Genomic DNA, 20845 nt, shown 5'->3' with positions numbered 1-20845 from the left:
GAAAAGAGAAAGTAGATATGAACTGTACTGTAAATCTAAGTGGCTGGAAGAATGCACCATGCTTCCATAGAACAATATAGGGAAGGTGATAACAGGAGAAATTGTAATGAATTAGGCACAAGCTCCAACTATGCAATAGGGGATAGAGTGTGAATTGTAATTGGGAACTAAAGCATAAAAAGAGGGGAAGCGCACACACGAATAAAGGGTGAAAAGAGAAAGGTCAAGTTGCAGGGTGGAGGGGGGATAAGGAGAGGAGCTGAAGAGCTCCCTGGGAACTAGTTAGCCATGCAACCCCATAACATCTCACAGGCTACACTAAAGAGAGAGAAGAAATTGATCGAGGTTTAGAAGGCTGTTGTAGTCCAACATAGGGGCCATATTTTCAGAAATGTAGGTGGGTGGGTGTCATTGAGCGTTGCAGTTAACTTCTCACGCACCATAGTGCCCATTATTTGTTGTTCATTATTCGTCTTCAGTTGGTTGTACATTGCCCAATCCCCTGGCTAACTTTTGCCTGGCTGCAGAAAACATAAAACTCGCCAGTGCCCCCTGAACAAGCAGCTCGTTCTGGGGACAGTTATCACGGGGAGGGGCCTGAAGCACTAGCGGAGAACCTGATAAGAGGAGCAAAACCATTGCACAGCGCAGGTAAGTATGATAAGTTTATTTTAAAAAAAATCAGAACCTTTACAATTGTTTTAAGGAGGAAGTGTGGTGTGTTATTGGCCAGATCGTCAGATGAAAATAAAGCCAAAAAACCCCCCAAGAAACTAATGCCACCCCCATATTTAAGGATTGCTAAGCTGAAATATATAACTTTTTTTGTTTTTGGGTTTAACTTCAGTTTAATAGGAAATTGAGACTCTAATTTAGACATGTGCATAACGGAAAAATGCATTCTGTTTCATTTCGGATAAATTTGTTAATTTAGTTTCATGGATTTGTTTCAGAATTAATTTAGTATAATTTCATTTTGCCATGTTTCATTTATTCATTTTCTAACGAATTCCAAATTTTTGAATTTGAATCGGTCGAAAATTTATTGAGTGAAGAATAGCTGGTTGTTTAAGAGCTCGCCAGAAAGCCAGCCACCACGTTCTTAACAACTTATGACTCATCAGCAGTCAGTGGGTTTCTCCACGAACAGCTCAATCTATACCAAGCCCTTCGGGTATGGTATTGATTGTAACGTCAAAATTTTAAAAATGTAAAAGAAAACCCATGTTGAGGACATGTGGCCTGGTATGGCTCAGGAGGAGTGTGTGTGTGTGTGTGGGGTGGGGGTTTGGCGGAGGGGGGCACTCGCTCATGTTCCCCCTTTCCTGACCTGCCGGGCTGCATGCTCAGATAAAGGTCAGGTATGTATTTTGGGGGAACCCCATGATGTTTTTTTTTTTTTAAATTATGGCCTGAGGTTCCCCTTGAAATTCATACCAGATCCAAAGGGCCTGTTATGGATGGAGGGGGGACCCCACATTGTTTTTTTTAATTTTCTTTATTTTCCATTGCCGGTATTTTTTTGTTTACATTTAGCTGTCAATGGGAAAATCAACTAACAGTTGATGAGTCACCGTTGCTAAGGCTGCGGCAGCTGGCATGCCGGCCTGCTCCTTAACAACCAGCTATTCATCACACAGAATTTGGATCGGTCAAAAAAAAATTTGAACAATTCAAATTGTTCTGAAAATTTGGAATTAAAAAACAAATGAACTGAACGAATTTGACCAAAAATTTACTATTGTTATTCAGAAATTCAGATACATCTGAATCCCCAAATAACCAAAAATGTGTCCAAATTTAGATTCGGACCGAAATGAACTGCACATGTCTACTCTGATTGGGACCTTTAGGACACTTAATCAGATACATGATGAACCTAACATATACTCCAGTCCACAGTGTTCACTGAAGCTATAACATACCAGCGGCTAAGTTCCATTCAATCTGCAGTGAACAGAACTTCAATGAAGCAAAGTACTGGAACTGTCTGTGGTGCCGGTACAGGCACTGCCACAAAGTAGTGAAGTGGGTACTCCTGTTCAGGGTGCCTGTACTATAGTGCACTGCCACAAAGTAGTTAATGCAAATTCCTGTGTTTAGCTACAAACAGACATTGACATGCTTGGCCCTCCCCCCACAAAATATATAAAATTTATTCTGTTTAGAGACAGATTATTTTATTGCTTTGTGTTTTTGTTTTAATTATTAATACATTTCTGCCCATTTAAAATGCTTACAGGAACATGAAATGCATATAGAAGAGCTGAAAAAGAAAAATGAAGCCAAGATCAGTCAACTGATGGAGGAGAGAGACACCCTTTATGTTAAACTTCAAGATTCCATATGTCAGGTATCTGTGATAAGAAGGAACAATCTGGGTAGTGCTTCAAAGTGGAGGGCTCATACTGTAATGGAACCTTTACAAAGACTAATCCCCATGGGCATTTCATCCTACCATTGTACCACCTGGCCAGGCTATTTTCCTCTTAAGAGATCACACAGTGATCTATTACCATATTCTGAAATACCAAGACCAACCCGTCTAGGACCAACAACCATGCCACATTCAAAGTCACTTAAAGTGTTACTAAACCCACAACACTAAAATCAGTCTGTATATGCAGTAAAGCATGCTTGTTATACTCACTGTGGAACCAAAGGGGTTAATCCCCTGCATTGTGTAAAAAGGCTGTTTGATCCTGTCTTTTCTGATCCTCCCCTTCTTCTACTGTCCCCAATCCTTCTGCTAGAACAGAGTCTTGGGGGCAAGCTGCACATGCTCAGTTTAGTGTGTATTGCTAGAGAGGTTTTTTTTTCTTGGGAGAGTGCATGTGATCAGCACAATGCCAATGAGCACTGTACAGACAGAGGGTCAGGGGTCCTGCAGCTTCATAGGACAATATTTTATTAACTTATGTTGAAGTTCATTCAAATAGAGTAACTCTTCCTCTATACTAACTCTTCTTCTTTTTCACTGCAGGTAAATAATGGATTCCAAGCAGAAGCAGCTTGCCATCACTGAGTTCTTGACGAAGGAGGGGTACAGGCTGTCCAACATCCACAGAAGTCTACAGAATGACACATTGACAGGAGCAATGTGCACAGATTGAAGAAGAAGTTTAAAAAAGGGAAAACCAGCACTGAAGACAAAGCATGACAGCCCGCATCCTCCTTTGTCAAGAACTCAATGATGACATGCTGCTTCTGCTTGGAATCCATTATTTACGTTCATTGAAAAAAGAACTATAGTTACTATAAAGGAACGGGAGGGTTATACCCCCTGTCAGATTTTGTTTCGCCATCTGTGTCCCATTGCAGATATTTTCCTTCACTTCCTGTCCCATAGCCAGACAGGAAGTGAAGAGTAAACCCTGCAAATTAAGGAAATTCCTTGGGGACCCCCAGGTCACAAGAACTAGTGTCCCCACTGGAAGATTTCCCCTCTATTACTTTTGTGAGGAAAACCTAAAATTTGGGATTTTCTTTTACTTTTAATGATAATGGTAAACAGGACAAATAGAGAGGGTGAATCTTCCTAAAGGTGGCACAGACAGTAAAAATAAAAACTAACAAGTGTGATAATCCATCTCCACTCTATCCAAACCTGAAAAAAAAAAGTGTTGCGTTTAGTTATACTTTAATAAAAAGTTGTATGAGTCCAGATTTATTTCTGAAACATCCATTGTGTTGCCTACAGCAGCAACTAGCTTCTTTCTTTTCTGACCTGCACTAAATGTAAAACATATTAACCAATTCCCCCCAGCCCTATAGTACAATGACGAGCGCAAGGTGGTTCTCTCGTTCTGATAGGACGTCATATGACATCCTACCATTCTCACTGCGCATGCTCCGCTCTGGGAGCGCGGACACAGCGGATCACGGAAAGAGCCGAAGATGTCGGCTCGGTCATGTGATCAGCTGTGTCCAATCACAGCTGATCACATGTAAACATGGAAATGCTGGTTATCGGCATTTCTCTCCTCTCGAGCTGTCACGCTGACAGCTCAAGAGGAGAGGAGAGCCGGTATTCGGCTTTCTGCGGAGGGGACATGTACACTGATCATCAGGGCACTGATGATCAGTGTGCCCTGATGATCAGTGTGGCCCCAGAAGTGCCACCTGTCAGTGCTCATCAGTGCCACGTGCCAGTGCCCATCAGCGCCACGTGCCAGTGTCCATCAGTGCCACATATCAGTGCCACAAATCAGTGCATACCAGTGCACATCAATGCCACATAACAATGTCACCCATCAGTGCCAGTCAGTGCCACCTATAAATGCCAATCAGTGCCACCTATCAGTGCCAGTCAGTGTCGCCTATCAGTGTGCATCAGTGCCAGTCAGTGCCGCCTATCAGTGCCAGTCAGTGCCGCCTATCAGTGCCAGTCAGTGCCGCCTATCAGTGCCGCCTATCAGTGTCATGTATCAGTGTCATGTATCAGTGCTGCCTTTCAGTGCCCATCAGTGATGCCTGTCAATGCCCATCAGTGCAACCTACCAGTGCCTCCTCATCAGTGCCCATCAGTGCCACCTATCAGTGTCCATCAGTGCAGCCTATCAGTGCTTATCACTGGAGCCTCATTAGCGCACATCAGTGAAGAGAAAAATCACTTATTTACAAAATTGTATAACAAAAACTAAGAAAAAAACTTTTTTTTTCTACATTTTCAGTGGTTTTTGGTTTGTTTAAGAAAAAATAAAAATCCCAGAGGTGATTAAATACCACCAAAAAAAAGCTCTATCTGTCTTAAAAAAATGATAAAAATTTCATATGGGTACAGTGTTGTATGACCGCACAATTGTCATTTAAAGTGTGACAGCGCTGAAAGCTGGAAATTGGCCTGGGCAGGAAGGGGATATAAGTGCCCTGTAGGCTAGTGGTTAAATTTGTTGCTTCAAGCCTTTCATCTTGCTTTATTAACTTAATTGTCCTGTATAAAAGTCCCTAAACATGTAAAAAAAAGACAAAACTTTAATTCTGCTAATAATAAAGCTTAGAATTTCCCTTTTATGATTCTAGTGAGGTAACAAAGTGGAAGGGAGAATAGAATTTTGCCATTGGCAACATAGGACGTTTTTTCCGGGACTTTCATATATGAGTGCAATGTGTGCTTGGCTGGAATGCTATGTTAGCTGTCTAACTCAATAAGTAAAAATATGATGATATACCTAATTGTAAGTGGCAGTGTACATTTGTGGTATTAAAACCAGTTATATAACAATAATTTAATTTTTCATCAGAATAAAGCTCTTCCTCAGCCATGTGAAATGTCCGGTTCAAGTATATCGAATAAGGAAATTAAAGAAAACGCACAGCTGTCGGCTGATTTTAGAAGCAAGGAAACTAAAAGGTAAGGTTGTGATGGTATAACAGCAGATGTAATGCCCCTCCTAGGTGATTCTCCCTAGTTTAGTTGAAATCATGTGAGTGGAATAGACATCTACTAACAAATCTACTGCTTTGACAGAAGCTAATAGACTAATTAAAAAAAAAGAAAAGATACTCACTTAGGTGGATGCAGCATCAGTCCAATGCTGCATCTGTCCCCCACTGGGGAGGAGTGAGAACTGAGCTGCTCAGTCTTCATTCTGCATACAGCCGATGACTGTTAGTCACTGCCTCTCTGCTATGCCCCTCCAATGCTTACTGGAGCGCTGGGCTATGGAGGGGGTGGGAGCGGCTGGTTCAGGATCTCATCAGCTCCCTGAGAAGCTGAGCCAGCTGCCTGTCCAGGCATCTGGATGGATCCTGACCATACGGTCAGGATCTTTTAAGAGCCTGGACCAGCTCTGTGACATCAGATGACAGTGGACTTTTCAAAATCTTAAGCTGCCCATAGATTGATTGAAATCCAGCTGGTCCAAAATGGACCGGATTAATTTTGATCCATCTATGACCATTCCCGCTTGACAGAAATGGATCTAACGGTCAACATCTGTTGAATGGGGATGTTGGGAAACTTCTAGATCAGCAGCTATAGCCAATTGACTGCAGCCACCAATCAGTGTATTCTGACAATGGAGAAGTCCAACTGTCCTCATACAATACCACAGTGGGGAGGATTCCTCCATCCTCCTCACTTGTGTGTATGGGGGAATCCATTCATTATTTTTCTAATCAGCCCACTGGCTGGCCTTACCTCTACATCCCTGTTACGGCAGTTGTGCAAAATGCAGTTAATAGGCACAAGAATAAGACCTGGAGCTCCCATTAATCAGCACTCAGTAACAGCTCTGGTCGGAAACACCCCCTTGCTGCTTCTGAAATACATGTCTGTGTGACAACGCTTGTTCTGAATAGTGTGGCTGTTACTTAGCTATATAAGTAAAAACACTGGAGTGAGAAGAAAGGACTCAGCATTTTCACTGAGAAGAAAGTATATTATAGCATTTTGTATGAAAAAGAGTCATGAATTATACCATGGGGGGGGCTACAAAACTAACTAGAGACAAAAAGGTGTTAGACTGCAACTGGGTTACCCATACACCTAAAGTACATCTGTAGGCTCCTATGTGGCAGTTTAGGCAGAGCTCAAATCCAATTACTATGTGTGTACAAGAGTCTCATAAATGAAACAAAAACTTTGTCTACATTTTATGAGTCTTCAAAATCCTCCACTTGTCCCTCCCTACCAGAGAAGGCAGTCTACATTGGGAGGGTTTCAGAAACATAGTCAGTACTGCCAATCCAGAAAGCAGTGGGCAGGGATAGGTGTGACCGGCTGTTGGCTGACAAGCTACAGGCTTAGGAATCATCAAAGACAATGCTGATAGCCACACCTCCTACAACATCTTTTCATCCCACTGTAGTGTAAGCAGGCACAGCCTACACAAGGGTGGCAACACTGCTTTGACTTCAGGATCAGTGCAGCAGGGTTGTCCCCTCATCACAGGAAGCTGCATTAGATGGACTTCACCAATGGGATCAACAGGTATCTGTAAGACTTTGCAGGGGTACTAAGGAAAAATGGCAAACTTACAATTAAATGCTGGAGCACATTTTTTTTTTATTTAACGGTAGGCCATAGTTCTACTTTAAAGATTGGATCACCTAATCAGGAGTGGGTGTTCTTCCATATTGTATGATAAATCAGCGATCATGCAAGGGACACTGGGTATGGCTGAATGATGACAAATATGGCTGACCAGTTTTGCCTTGTCTGAGCTAGTAATAATAATAATAATGGAAGTTGTCTGTTACCTGTATATAGGTTGATGATCTTTAAATGAGGTCAAAAACTAAATCGTCAAATAATCTGCATGAGATTACATGAATGCAAGGCAAGAGCTGAAGCGGAGGTTGACGTTCTTAATCAGAATGTTATGCTTGTATAGACATTAGGAAAGAGCACAGTCCTTATGAAAGTTAATGCTATTCATAATCATGTTAATAACACAATTAATCTTCTACAATATGTGCATTTTTTGATAGATATGAGCTATGTGATTGTTCTTCAAGCCCTGCTTCTCAATTACATGCAACACAAGCAGAGTGCGAACATGTTGTTGGACTACAGGTATTCATCACTGTCTATATCACGTAATCCTTTTAGCTTGAAGCATATGTTACTATTTATATATATGTTTTGTTATAACAGATAAAAAATAAATATGTTTTATTTATTTTCTTATGTTTTTGTTCACATACAGTATGTCTGTCTATGTTGAAAAGCATAGAATCTATAATTTTCATGTACCTCTTCCATCCGAAGCACCTGGTTGATCCTTCCAGTGGCTTTTCTTCCATGTTCTAAACTGACCACACAATGCACAGAAGCTAATCTGTATTAGGTGGTCAGTTTTCATCCTTTGCCTGGCCATTTAGAGGTACAGGGCACTGTGGAGACACACAGCATGTATTAAGTAGTTTGTTCAGCCACCATGCCCCCCCTGCTCAAGCACAGCCTGCCTCTTGCCTGAGACTGAATACAGGCAAAGTGTGTGTCTGTACAGTGTCCTGTAACCCAGCCCCCACTATCAGGAACAAGAGATGCACGGTCACATGACAGAACTTTGTAAAAAAGGTAAAAAAGATAAATTTTGAAACTAAGAAAACCAGTTATGGTGACTGCATAGCTAAACTGTATTAGAAACTGTCTGTAATACTGTATGTTTACAGCTACAAGTGTATCTAAACCCAAGAATAATATTGCAATATATTGCAATCCTTAGATGTGGTAGCTGCATTTTCTTTTATCTTCCCCTGGTGATCCCTCCAGCAACACACCTTCTGTGCTAGGGTAACAATGCCTGCTCACTGTACTTTATCTATGATGGAGCAGCATTTTCCCTAGGCTGCTTGTTTCAGATTTGGGCAACAGGAATGGGGGAGGTGTTCTATAGTTCAGAAATGAGCTAGGCAGGGCAAATAACACTTGAGATTATAGAACAGCATTGTCAGCTGGCAGAAAGTTACAAGCTCACTGGGTTTCTGGCAGAATCAACATTTATCAAACATATATAGCAAAATGCTTTCATTCAGTATATATTACTGAACAAAAGGGAGCGAATAAGTAAAGGTAATTGTTATAGTTTACATATACTTAAACTATAAAGAATATATTACTCCAACATTTCATATTCCTGATGTGTATGTTGTACCATGTACATGTGTGAAAAAGTATCCTCCTCTCTTTGTATGTACACCTTTGATCAGGACCATTTGGGTGATTTCTGTTATCATTATGATTTAAAAAGGAGCCAAACAACTAGTTGATAATAAATGGCTTCATATGATCATCATCCTTCAATAAAAGAGCATTTTTTCCATGATCAGTCATATTTTCAATATCAATGCCAAAATTTCACAATTTCTGTAAGGGTATGTAAACGTTTGAGCACAACTGTGTATATGTGTATATATATATATATATATATTTATATAAAAACAATATAGGTATCTTATGTAATCATATAGTTGTTGCCACATTAATAGTCCAGTGGCTGAAATTTGTAAATGGTTCTGATTTTAACTGATTAATATTTAGGGAAATGGCAGTGTGTGAAGTAGAGTAACCTCAGCAGCCACTCTTCATTATTCTGACCATTTTAAATTCAGATAAAAGTGAGATAAAGCGTATTTAAACCCAAAAACAAAAATGTATTATATTGCAGGTTACCAATCTTTAGATGTGATGGCTTCATTCATTTGCTTTTGCAGTAGTGGAAGCGGCACTGAGGCTGGAGAGTTAATATTGTGAACACTTTATCCTCTACAGCTGACAGCTGGAAGTAAACAAAGGGATGGGGATACTGGTGATATTGTTGCCTAAAAATGGCCATAACCATAGCTGGACAATGATATCAGCCAGGCCTACAGATGAATGGGGTCAGTGATGAATCATTGTTTGCTACGAAGCCAATGGCTGCCGGCATTCTAGCAACTACAAGGCCTGTGTGGGAAGCTGCTACATTGATGACAGCTTTCTGGCACAAATTTCCAACTGTGAGCGCTGGCACCTCTGTGTACCCCAATACAGAGTTGATCTTAATTACCACCGGTTTGAATTTCTGAGAACCGGCATTAATTCTGTTTGAATGTGTTACATCTGTAATGACTGGTTCTAAAGGTTGTGTCAGTAAGAAGTACTTGAATCTGACTCACTAATCGGTACTGGTATCAAAACTGGGGCACAGCTTTCATGAATTGGGTGCAGGTCATGTTAAAGAGGCCATATTGTCTGAAAAGTGTTGTTATGAGGGGTTTCTAGCTTGGCACCGCTACCTTTCACAGAGCATGTTGCAATTTTTATTATTATTATAATACAGGATTTATATAGCGCTAACAGTTTGCTCAGCACTTTACAATATAAAGGGAGACAATACAGCAACAATACAGTTCAATACAAGAGGGTTAGGAGGGCCCTGCTCCTTGGAGCTTACAATTTAAGAGGAAGGGGCTGGTGCTTCAAAAGGTAATAACTGTGAGGGATGAACTGATAGAAGGAATAGAAGCTTCCATTATTAGCTGAAGGCAGGATATGCTTCCCTGAAGAGAGAGGTTTTCAGAGATTGCCTAAAAGTGGGCAGAGTAGGCGATAGTCTGATAGATTGGGGTAGAGAGTTCCAGAGGATGGGGGATGCTCTGAAGAAGTCCTGGAGATGAGCATGGGAGGAGGAAACAAGGGAGCTAGAGAGCAGGAGGTCATGGGAGGAGCAGTTTGGGTGATATTTGGAGACAAAATTGGTGATGTAATTTGGGGCAGAGTTATAAATGGTTTTATATGTGATTGTTAATGTTTTGAATTTTATTCGTTGGACAATGAGAAGCCAGTGGAGGGATTGGCAGAGAGGGATGGCAGATACGGAACGGTTAGTAAGGTGGATGAGTCTGGCAGCAACATTCACGATAGACTGAAGAGGGGATAGCCTGCAATGAGGTAGGCCAATGAGGAGGGAGTTACAATAGTCAAGGTGAGAGATAACAAGGGAGTGAATAAGTTGCTTAATGGTTTCAACGGTTAAGAACGGGCATATCTTGGAGATGTTGCGGAGGTGAAGTCTACAAGATTTGAACAGGGATTGGATTTGGGGATGAAAGGACAGATGGAAGTCCAGGATTACAACTAGTACCCTGGCATGAGGGGAGGGACTGATGGGTGTGTTATTGATCTTGATGGAGAAGTCAAGGGAGGGGGCACAGGCTGGAGGGAATAGTATGAGCTCAGTTTTTGAAAGATTGAGTTTGAGGAAGTGGAGCGACATTCATGCCGATATGTCACTTAGTAGGTTAGTAATGCGATTTTTCGATAAATCCAAATGTGTTCTTCGATTAGATAAGGTGGAGAGGAGGTGTTACAATCTTCACTTCGTCTGATCAGAGAATGCCGTATATTCACTGAAAAAATAAAAGGCATTCTGTAAAGGGTGGCGAGCAACCCCTGTGGTCAGTATGCAGTGGGGCAATAGCCGGCACAGGACGCAGAAGATTGCCATTGTCACTGTAGCAGTGCCATGTACTACAGTGATTGAGAGCTTCCTCAGGTATTATATATGGATACTATATGCCATGTGTTTATATATATATATATATATATATATATATATATATACTGTATATATACACTGTATTGCCAAAATCATTGGATTCAGGTGTTCCAATCACCTCCATGGCCGCAGGTGTATAGAGATGCAGTCTGCTTCTACAAACATTTGTGAAAGAATGGGTCCCTCTCAGGAGCTCAGTGAATTCAAGCGTGGTACCGTGATAGGTTGCCACCTGTGAAATAAGTGCATCTGTGAAATGTCCTTGCTACTAAATATTCCACAGTCAACTGTTAGTGGTATTATAACAAAGTGGAAGCAACTGGGAACAACAGCAACTCAGCCATGAAGCAGTAGGCCATGTAAAATGACATAGTGGGGTCAGAGCATGCTGAAGCATACAGTGCACAGAAGTCACCAATTGTCTGTAGAGTTAATAGCTAAAGACCTCCAAACTTCATGTGGCCTTCAGATTAGCACATCAACAGTGCGTAGAGAGCTTCATAGAATGGGTTTCCATGGCTAAGCAGCTGCATCCAAGCCTTACATCACCAAGTGCAATGCAAAGCGTTGGATGCAGTGGTGTAAACCACACACTGCCACTGGACTCTAGAGCAGTGGAGATGTGTTCTCTGCAGTGACGAATCACACTTCTCTGTCTGACAATCTGATGGACGTGTCTGGGTTTGGTAGTTGCCAGCAGAATAGTACTTGCCTGAATACATTGTGCTAAGTGTAAAGTTTGGTGGAAGGGGGATTATGGTGTGAGGTTGTTTTTCATGGGTTTGGCTTGGCCTCTTAGTACCAGTGAAGGGAACTCTTAATGTGTAGCTTATCAAGACATTTTGGACAATTTCATGCTCCCAACTTTGTGGGAACAGTTTGGGGATGGCCCCAAAGCACAAAGCAAGGTCCATAAAGACATGGAAGAGTGAGTTTGGGGTGGAGGAACTTGACTGGCCTGCAGAGAGTCCTGACCTCAACCCAACAGAACACCTTTGGGATGAATTAGAGAGGAGACTCTGAGCCAGGCCTTCTCGTCCAACATCAGACTTCACAAATGCACTTCTGGAAGAGTGGTGAAACATTCCCATAGACTGACTCCTAAACCTTGTGGACAGCCTTCCCAGAAGTAAATACATATAGATATATATATATATATACTGTATATATTGAGCTATTACACATAACATACAGTCTTACCATGTATAAATTTATAGCAGTCACGTTACATTGAAATGATATCTAATTAGTTGCTTTCTTTCAAGTCAGAAGGCCTTGGCTCTAATTCTTTCTTAATGGACATTTTATTTCTCGGTGATCTGAGCATTTCTGTCACATCACCCTCTCTCTGTGTTCTGCCTAATGCCCTGTATAAAAAGGTCACTTCCACAACCTGCCAAGGACTGTACCGCAATGCCAACATAACTCACTCATAAATATTTAACACCGTGGCCTAGATTTAGATGAGAATACCATGAAAGAAAAGTCCTATGTTGTTCTGAGATGTCACAAGTAAAATTTATAAGTCAGGCACACAAATTTCACTATAGAAGGAGCCTTTTACACATTAAAGCCCAATTCAATGCTTCCCCAAAATACTTCTCTTCGCCCGCCAGCAGGCTTCAGAGGACCACTGCACCCCATGTGAAAACAGCAATGTCTCAGCAGCGGGCTAACATCCCTCCGCTGACCGACAGCTAGAGTTCTGTAATCAGCAGAGATCATGAGCTTTGCTGACTGCATAGTTCTTGCTGTCACTCAGCCAAAGGCATTGTTATACAGTCTTCATTGAAATAATCGACATTTGCTAACAGTTAATTGGGCTTTAAAGAGATTCTAAAGGCTCGTTTTTTTTTTTTTGTTTTTTTTTAATAACAAACATGTTATACTTACCTGCTCTGTGTAATGGTTTTGCACAGAGAACCCCCGATCCGTCTCTTCTGGGGTCCCCTGCCAGTGCTCCTGGCCTCTTCCTCCTTTTGGGATCACCAGAGCAGGCGCACTCCCGAGTTGCTGCTCTGTGTGTCTATTCACACACAGAGCCACAATTTCGATCCCACCCCCTCTCTCTCCTCATTGACTCACTGGCTGTGATTGACAGCAGCAGGAGCCAGCCAAAGAGGAGTGAGAGTCCCCAGCAAGCCGAGACTCTCGCAGACATCGCTGGATTGTGATGGGGCTTAGGTGAGGATTGGGGGGGGGAGAAGGCTGGGGGGGCTGCTGCACACACAAGGTTTTTTACCTTCATGCATAAAATGCATGAAGGTGAAAAACCTTGAGCCTTTAAAGCGGTAGTAAACACCACAAAAATGAAGAAAAATTGTGCCCCCTGCAGATTTAAGTCATAATGTACTAGTATGCACTACATACTAGCACATTATGACAGACTTACCAACACATGGAGCCCAGCACAGTGCTGTCACAGCTCCCTGGTGCTTCTGCCTTCATCTGATCTTCCTTCTGAATTTGCGGGCTCCAGCTGTATGAATGGCCGGGACACGGAGCTCTGAAGGTATGACATTGGTATGTTGTCCCTTCGGAGCACATGTGTCAGTGACATCACCCACTGCATCCCGTGTGAATATCTGATAAACAGTGCAAGTTCAGTACCTACAGGTAAGCCTTATTATAAAAATTCAACAAGTGGACTTTACTTCCACTTTAAATTCCACTTTCCAATTCAGTCCCCACTAACATTTCTACTGTATGTCTGTAGATTAGTGTTTTTAAGCCTTCTTTCAGTCAAGACACACTTTAAAATTGTTCACAAACTTGGGCTACACCAGTCTAAGGGCTTGTTCACACCAGGAGCTGCGTCCGAGCGCGCGCATGCCTTTTTGCGCATTTTTTAAATGGGCTGCTCTATGTGTGTGAAAAACACAAAGGGTGCCAGCATGATTTTTAAAATTGCGCTGCACCAAAATGTGTGCTACTGCGGTACTATGCGTTTTAGCAGAAGCAAACACACATTTGCTGTATGCATAGGGGTGCCTTTAGGAATTGTTGGCACCCATGTCGGTTGTGCTGTGCGGGAAGAGGTGTCATTTCGCACATGTTATCACACTGCATCTGGTGTGAACAAGCCCTAAACTGTTATTCAGTGCCAGAGTACCTTAGCTGTCACTGCTCAGTGATCAAAATATTTAGGTAGATTTAGTCATCGTACTTGCTTCCAAAGTAAAGCCGAAGTATGAATTTAGACATTTTCTTTTTTTTTTTGCAAATCCTTAAACAATTTTCAAAATTTACATAGCAATAGAACATGGGCACAGCCACCTTATGACAGGAGGTTACAGCATAGGATGCAGACCAGTGTACAATTACCTTTGAGGGTCACATACTGTACATCAAGAGGAAGCTTAGAGTCACTAGACCTACCCCACTAAAAATGCTGCACCATGAAGCAAGTTACTGGCAACTCACTTCTTGCCATCAAAAAACAAAAACCCCAGAACTGGGAAATAGGGGTATAAGAAAAAAACACCTGGTGTGAACAAGCCCCAAAATGTTATTTTGTGAGGCAGGGTTCAGTGGTCTGTAGGTTGTAACCCCCCCCCCCCCCCCCCCAACGTTCCCCCTCCTAGCATAAAAATTCTCTCCCGCCACCACAAAAATCAAATCCCCCCTTCTAGCATAAATCCTCCCTTCCAAAACCCCCTCCTTGCACAACCTCCAACCAAAATCTCCACTTCTAGCACAAATCCCTTCCTTCAAAATCCCCCTTTCTAGTACAAATCCCTTCCCCTCCAGATTCCCCTCTTCTAGCACAACCCCCCCCCCCCCCAAATCCCCACTCCTAGCACAAATCCCTACCTCCAAAATCACTTCTGCTTCCACAAATCCTCCTCCAAAATCCCCCTTCCTGGTATAAATCCCCCATCCCAAAATCTCCTCTTCTAACACAGATTCCTTCCTAATCCCTGCTCCTAGCACAAACTCCCCCCCCCCCTTCCAAAATTCCCTAGAGTTTACTAGAACTATAAAGCTGAGGCAGACGCCCTCCTGTGTCCTACCAACTGATGATGTCATTGGTTGCTAAGGACATGTCAGGCACCCACAGTTTTTCCGTTGGGGAAATCTTCCAATGGGGACACCTGTTCTGGGGACTACTGTCTAACAGTCTTCATTAACAGGAAGTGGATGGTCCCCAAAAGGACACTGACAATAAAAGATAAATTGAATTGACAGGGTTTTTTTCCACACCCTACTCCATCCAAAACAGAAAAATTTGGCTATACATGTACTTTAAGGGCTCGTTTAGACTTGAGCTTGGGGGGGATGTTAAAAATGCGCAGTTGAACTGCATTTTTAATGCTTCCTAACTGCCTCCTCCTAAGCTGCCAAGGCAGAAGATGAGGATGTTTACATGTCATGGTTGTGATGGTTTGCACTTGCGTCAAAAACTTTTGCCCCTTTCATCTTTGGCAAGCAGAAAGCCTGCTAAAAAGTACCCATTCAAGTGAATGGATAAGCACCACAAATGCCCCACAACTGCTCACAATGCATGCAGCTGTGGCACATTGGTGCACATTACGGGGTTAAAACAGGCAGTGAGTAGGCATCACATTGCCTCTTCACAGCCTGTCAAATGCCTCTAAAAAGTAATTCAAGTGTTGATTGCTTTTTAGAGATGCAGCTGTTTAGACACAAGTCTAAACTTAGTCTAAGTGTGAGGATGAAAAAGAGTGCTTGACCTATTCAGTGTCAGTGTACCTTAGCTGTCACTGGTCAGTTATCAAAATATTTGGGTAGATCCAGTCATCATACTGCTTTCCAAAGTAAAGCCAAAGTATGAACTCTTTTTTTGTACATTTTTTATTTATTCTTTTTCAAAATTTATATAGCAATAGAATATACAGTTGCAAGAAAAAGTATGTGAACCCCTTGGGATTACGTAGAGTTTTGCATGAATTGGGCATAAAATGTGCTCTGAACTTCATCTAAGTTACAACAATAGAAGAACACAGTCTGCTGAACATAATACTACACAAACATTAGATGTTGCCATGGTTTAATTGTACATAACATGTAAACATTCACAGTGCAGAGAGGAAAAAGTATGTGAACCTTTGGACTTAATAACTGGTTGACCCTCCTTTGGCAGCAATAACCTCAACCAAACGTTTCCTGTAGTTTCAGATCAGACCTGCACAACGATCTGGAGTCATTTTGGACCACTCCTCTTCACAAAACTGTTTCAGTGTAGCAATAGTCTTGGGATGTCTGGTGTGAAGTTCTCTCTTAAGGTCATGCCACAGCATTTCAATGGGGTTGAGGTCAGGACTCTGACTGGGCCACTCCAGAAGGCATATTCTGTGCTGTTGCAGCCATTGTTTTGTTGAATTACTTGTATGCTTTGGGTCATTGTCCTGTTGCATCACCCATCCTCTGCAGAGCTTCAGTTGGCGGACAGATGGTCGTACGTTTTCCTGCAAAGTGTCTTGATAAACTCTGTAATTCATTTTCCCATCAATGACAACAATCCGTCCAGGCCCTGAGGCAGCAAAGCAGCCCCAAACCATGATGTTCCCTCCGCCATGTTTTACAGTGGGGATGAGGTTTTGATGTTGGTGTGCTGTGCCTTTTTTTTCTCCACACATAGTGTTGTGTGTTCTTCCCAAACAACTCAATCTTGGTTTCATCTGTCCACAGTACATTTTGCCAGTAGTGCTGTGGAACATCCAGGTGCTCTTTTGCAAACTTCAAACGTGCTGCAATATTCTTTTTGGACAGCAATGGCTTCCTCTGTGATGTCCTCCCATGTACTTCATTCTTTTTCAAAGTTTTCCTTATTGTAGATGTATCAACAAAAATGTTAGCATGTGCCAGAGATTTCTGTAGGTCTTTAGCTGACACTCTGGGATTCTTCTTTACCTCATGCAGCATTCTGTGCTGTGCTCTTGCAGTCATTTTTACAGGACGACCACGCCTAGGGAGAGTAGCAACAGTGCTAAACTTTCTCCATTTGTAGACAGTCTGTCTTACTGTGGACACATGAACATCAAGGCTTTTGGAGATACTTTTGTAACCCTTTCCAGCTTCATGCAAGTCAACAATTCTTGATCGTAGGTCTTCTGAGAGCTCTTTTCTGCAAGGCATGGTTCACATCAGACAGTGCTTCTTGAAACCAGTAAACCCAAAACAGGTGTGTGTTTTTTAAGGGCAGGACAGCTGTCAGCAACACATCCAATATCATCACACTGATTGGAGTCAAGGTTGGCTCACTCCTGGCTCCAATTAGCTCTGGGAGAAGTCATTAAGCTAGGGCCTCACATACATTTTCCTCCCTGCACTGTGAATGTTTACATGTTATGTGCAATTAAACCATGGCAACATCTAATGTTTGTGTAGTATTATGTTCAGCAGACTGTGTTCTTCTATTGTTGTGACTTAGATGACGTTCAGGGCACATTTTATTCCCAATTCATGCAAAACTCCACATAATCCCAAGGGGTTCACATACTTTTTCTTGCAACTGTAGGCACAGCCACCTCCTGAGAGCAGGTTACAGCATAGAATGCAGACCAGTGTACAATCACCTTTGAGGGTCACATACATTGAGGTGAAGCTTAGATAGAGTCAGTAGGCCTACCCTTATAAAACTGCTAGCACCATGAAGCAAAATGCTGACAACCTAATCCTTGCCATCAAAAAACAAAGCATTCCCCCAACCCTACAACAGGAAAAAAGGTGTAAAAGAAAAAGATAAAATGGAGGGAGGAGGAGAGAAAGAGGAAGGCGAAACAAGGGGGGAAAGAAGGACAGAAAAGAGATCCTGATGACCTGGAGCCTTAACCACCACTGCCATGATGCACGACAGAGGCGATGTAAGACATTTTTTATGTGTTGCTAACCAACATGGACTCATTTTCCCATGAACATAGTCTAGTGGAACCAAGTGCACTTACAATCCTACAATGCTCTTCTTTAGCATTTAGTGCTGCCGTTAGTTTCCATTTGCTGAATTTCATTCATCTTGGAGAACCACATTTTAAAAGTAGGGGTAGCCTCTTGCTTCCAGAGGGTCGGGATGCACACCTTGGCTGCATGCACTAGTTTAATCAACAGTGTCTCTTTATACCTCTTCCTTGGTAGATGAGAGGAATGTAACAGATACTTAGCCAGGTCTGTACCCAGATCAAAGTCTGTTAGTTGTTGAATGAAAGACCTGACTGAGGCCCCAAAACACTAATTTTCATTGTAAGTCCAGAAGATGTGTATGAGTGTACCTTTCGATTTACGGCATCTCCAACAGATGTTTGTGGCTTGGGTGTAAATTTTGCTTAGCACTGACAGCACCCTGTACCAGCGCACTAAGATACTATAAACCAGTTCTTGGTACCTGTTAGAGATGGATGAGTATTGTGCAAAATATAAAATGTCTTCCCTTTGAGTAGAAGAAAATGAGGTCTCCAAGTCCCTTTCCCATTGAAGTAAAAATGGGGAGACAAAGGTTTGCACTGGAAGGACCAGTAGGCGATAAGCTGCTGAGATTGTATGAGCAGAGGGTGAAGCATCTGTGCAGATGCGTTCAAAAGAAGTTTCCAAGTCAGGGTGCACGCCTTTACTGGCGACCAAAGAAAGATAGTGGCACAGCTGCTGGAGTCTCCATGCTTCAAGGGAGCGGTCAAACATCTGTAGAAATGTTCTTAATTTAGGGGTAACTTTCTTATTTATGATCATGTTCTTAGGAAGAAAGTGCTCAGGATTTAAAAAAACAAAATACTCCGTTGGATGAATATGAAATAGAGATGTCCCGGATGGAACAGGAGAATTTAGTTTTACGAGATTCCATGGAACTACTAAGCAAAGAAATTTCCAAATCCCAGCAAGAGGCCTTGGGAGTAAAAGAAAAGCAAAACAGGTATTGGGGTTGTACATATAGATGATGTAGATGAAAACACAAAAACCCATCAAACAAATTGTCCACAACACACAACTCCCCCACACTATGCTATACATTCATGCAAAGAAGACCTGTGTAATAGGTGGTCATTTTTGATTTTTGAATATATTCATTTGCAAATATGTGTGGAAAATGCATGATTAAGGATGTTACAACCAAAATGAGACATCTGGCATTGTCACCCGTATACTGAAGTTATAAATAAGAGGAGTTTTGGATGGTTGCCATGCTGTTGCCTCTGTCATCTTCATCTTGAACTGTATAAAGCGGAAACTAAACCCATCAATTTAACAGCTTTACAAAACAGTTACATTCAAGGCATGCTGTGAATGATAACTATCACAGCTGCTTGTGCTCTCAAATGAACTGTCAAGCCATCAAATGGCTGATGTCATAACTGATCGCGTGCATCACCGTGGCAACTGCAGATCAAACAGGTCTTGGCTGTAAAGGATAGGAGGGTTTAGTTCCCCTTTAATGTATCATCATTACCTATGTGGCACACGTACGTGGATGTGCACACACACACATCACAACTCTTGTGGACATCATGCAATTTAAGGCCCCTTTCACACATGGGCCTTCTGTTCTGTCCGCTGATCTCCTCCTGATCTCCTGACTGGAGTAGAGCGGGCGGATGGCAGGTCTGTGTCTGCTTAGTTTATGCAGAATGGACATGAACACAGCTTGCTCTGCTCTATGACCGGCCGGGAGCTGACAGACCAGTCCACCCAAACAGAAGAGAATAAAGTTCTCCTCTTCCATTTTTTTAGCAGACCTGATTAAATCCTGAGATAGGTGGATGTAAACAAACACAAGTCTGTCTGCACACACCGGTCTCTAAGAATGCATGGACCATCTGATCAGGTCCGCATGAAAAAATGACTGGTGTGCCTGATTGGATCACCCTTGTGAAAGGACCCTAACACTGTGAAAGTATTCACAGAACTGAGATGTATTACCTGATTGTGAAATGCTGCAGGAACTTATTTTTGTTATCAGAACTGTGGGCTCCATTCACAAAGTGGCAATTTCCGCTTTAAAAATTTGTGGTAAGATACCTCATAACATTTTTCTAAAAAATTTTTGCAATTCACAAAAAAAGCCAAAGGCATGCGTTATTTCATCAAAATATGCAGCATTTATCTCATGAAAGCATGCGGCATTTATCTCATGAAACCATGCAGTATTTATCTCATGAAACCATGCGGTATTTATCTCATGAAACCATGCAGCATTTATCTCATGAAACCATGCGGTATTTATCTCATGAAACCATGCAGCATTTATCTCATGAAACCATGCGGTATTTATCTCATGAAACCATGCGGCATTTATCTCATTAAACCATGCGGCATTTATCTCATGTACCCATGCGGTATTTATCTCATGAAACCATGCGGCATTTATCTCATGAAACCATGCGGCATTTATCTCATGAAACCATGCGGTATTTATCTCATGAAACCATGCAGCATTTATCTCATTAAACCATGCAGCATTTATCTCATGTACCCATGCGGTATTTATCTCATGAAACCATGCGGCATTTATCTCATGAAACCATGCGGCATTTATCTCATGAAACCATGCGGCATTTATCTCATTAAACCATGCGGCATTTATCTCATGTACCCATGCAGCATTTATGTCATGAAACCATGCGGTATTTATCTCATGAAACCATGTGGCATTTATCTCATGAAACCATGTGGCATTTATCTCATGAAACCATGCGGTATTTATCTCATGAAACCATGCAGCATTTATCTCATGAAACCATGCGGTATTTATCTCATGAAACCATGCGGCATTTATCTCATTAAACCATGCGGCATTTATCTCATGAAACCATGCAGCATTTATCTCATTAAACCATGCGGTATTTATCTCATGAAACCATGTGGCATTTATCTCATGAAACCATGTGGCATTTATCTCATGAAACCAT

General features: G+C 41.9%; 2 protein-coding genes across 5 annotated transcripts in view; one reads left to right on the top strand and one right to left on the bottom strand.

Annotated features, from left to right (window-relative positions):
• The window catches only part of FAM184B (family with sequence similarity 184 member B), a 163706-nt gene that overhangs the window by 118339 nt on the left and 24522 nt on the right, over positions 1-20845 (top strand). Inside the window, exons 6-9 of the mRNA XM_089677462.1 lie at positions 2243-2353; positions 5244-5353; positions 7435-7519; positions 18680-18852. Of these exons, the coding sequence (XP_089533588.1) occupies positions 2243-2353; positions 5244-5353; positions 7435-7519; positions 18680-18852 (479 nt within the window). The remainder of the gene's footprint in view (positions 1-2242; positions 2354-5243; positions 5354-7434; positions 7520-18679; positions 18853-20845) is intronic.
• NCAPG (non-SMC condensin I complex subunit G) overlaps positions 1-20845 on the bottom strand; it is a 254082-nt gene that overhangs the window by 223239 nt on the left and 9998 nt on the right. The window contains exon 1 of one of the 4 annotated variants that reach the window (XM_089677460.1): positions 7700-7848. The exons of the other annotated variants lie outside the window; for them this stretch is intronic. The gene's annotated coding sequence lies outside the window, so the exon portion shown is untranslated. Of the gene's footprint in view, positions 1-7699; positions 7849-20845 lie in introns of those variants that run through there. 4 annotated transcript variants of the gene reach the window in all.

This window comes from Staurois parvus, unplaced genomic scaffold, assembly GCF_062004578.1.
Source record: "Staurois parvus isolate SC_StPar_1 unplaced genomic scaffold, SC_StPar_1.0 ptg000186l, whole genome shotgun sequence".
In the NCBI taxonomy this organism is placed as follows: domain Eukaryota; kingdom Metazoa; phylum Chordata; class Amphibia; order Anura; family Ranidae; genus Staurois; species Staurois parvus.
The sequence above is the reverse complement of the archived record's forward strand: the minus strand, read 5'-3'. Positions and strand labels throughout refer to the sequence as shown.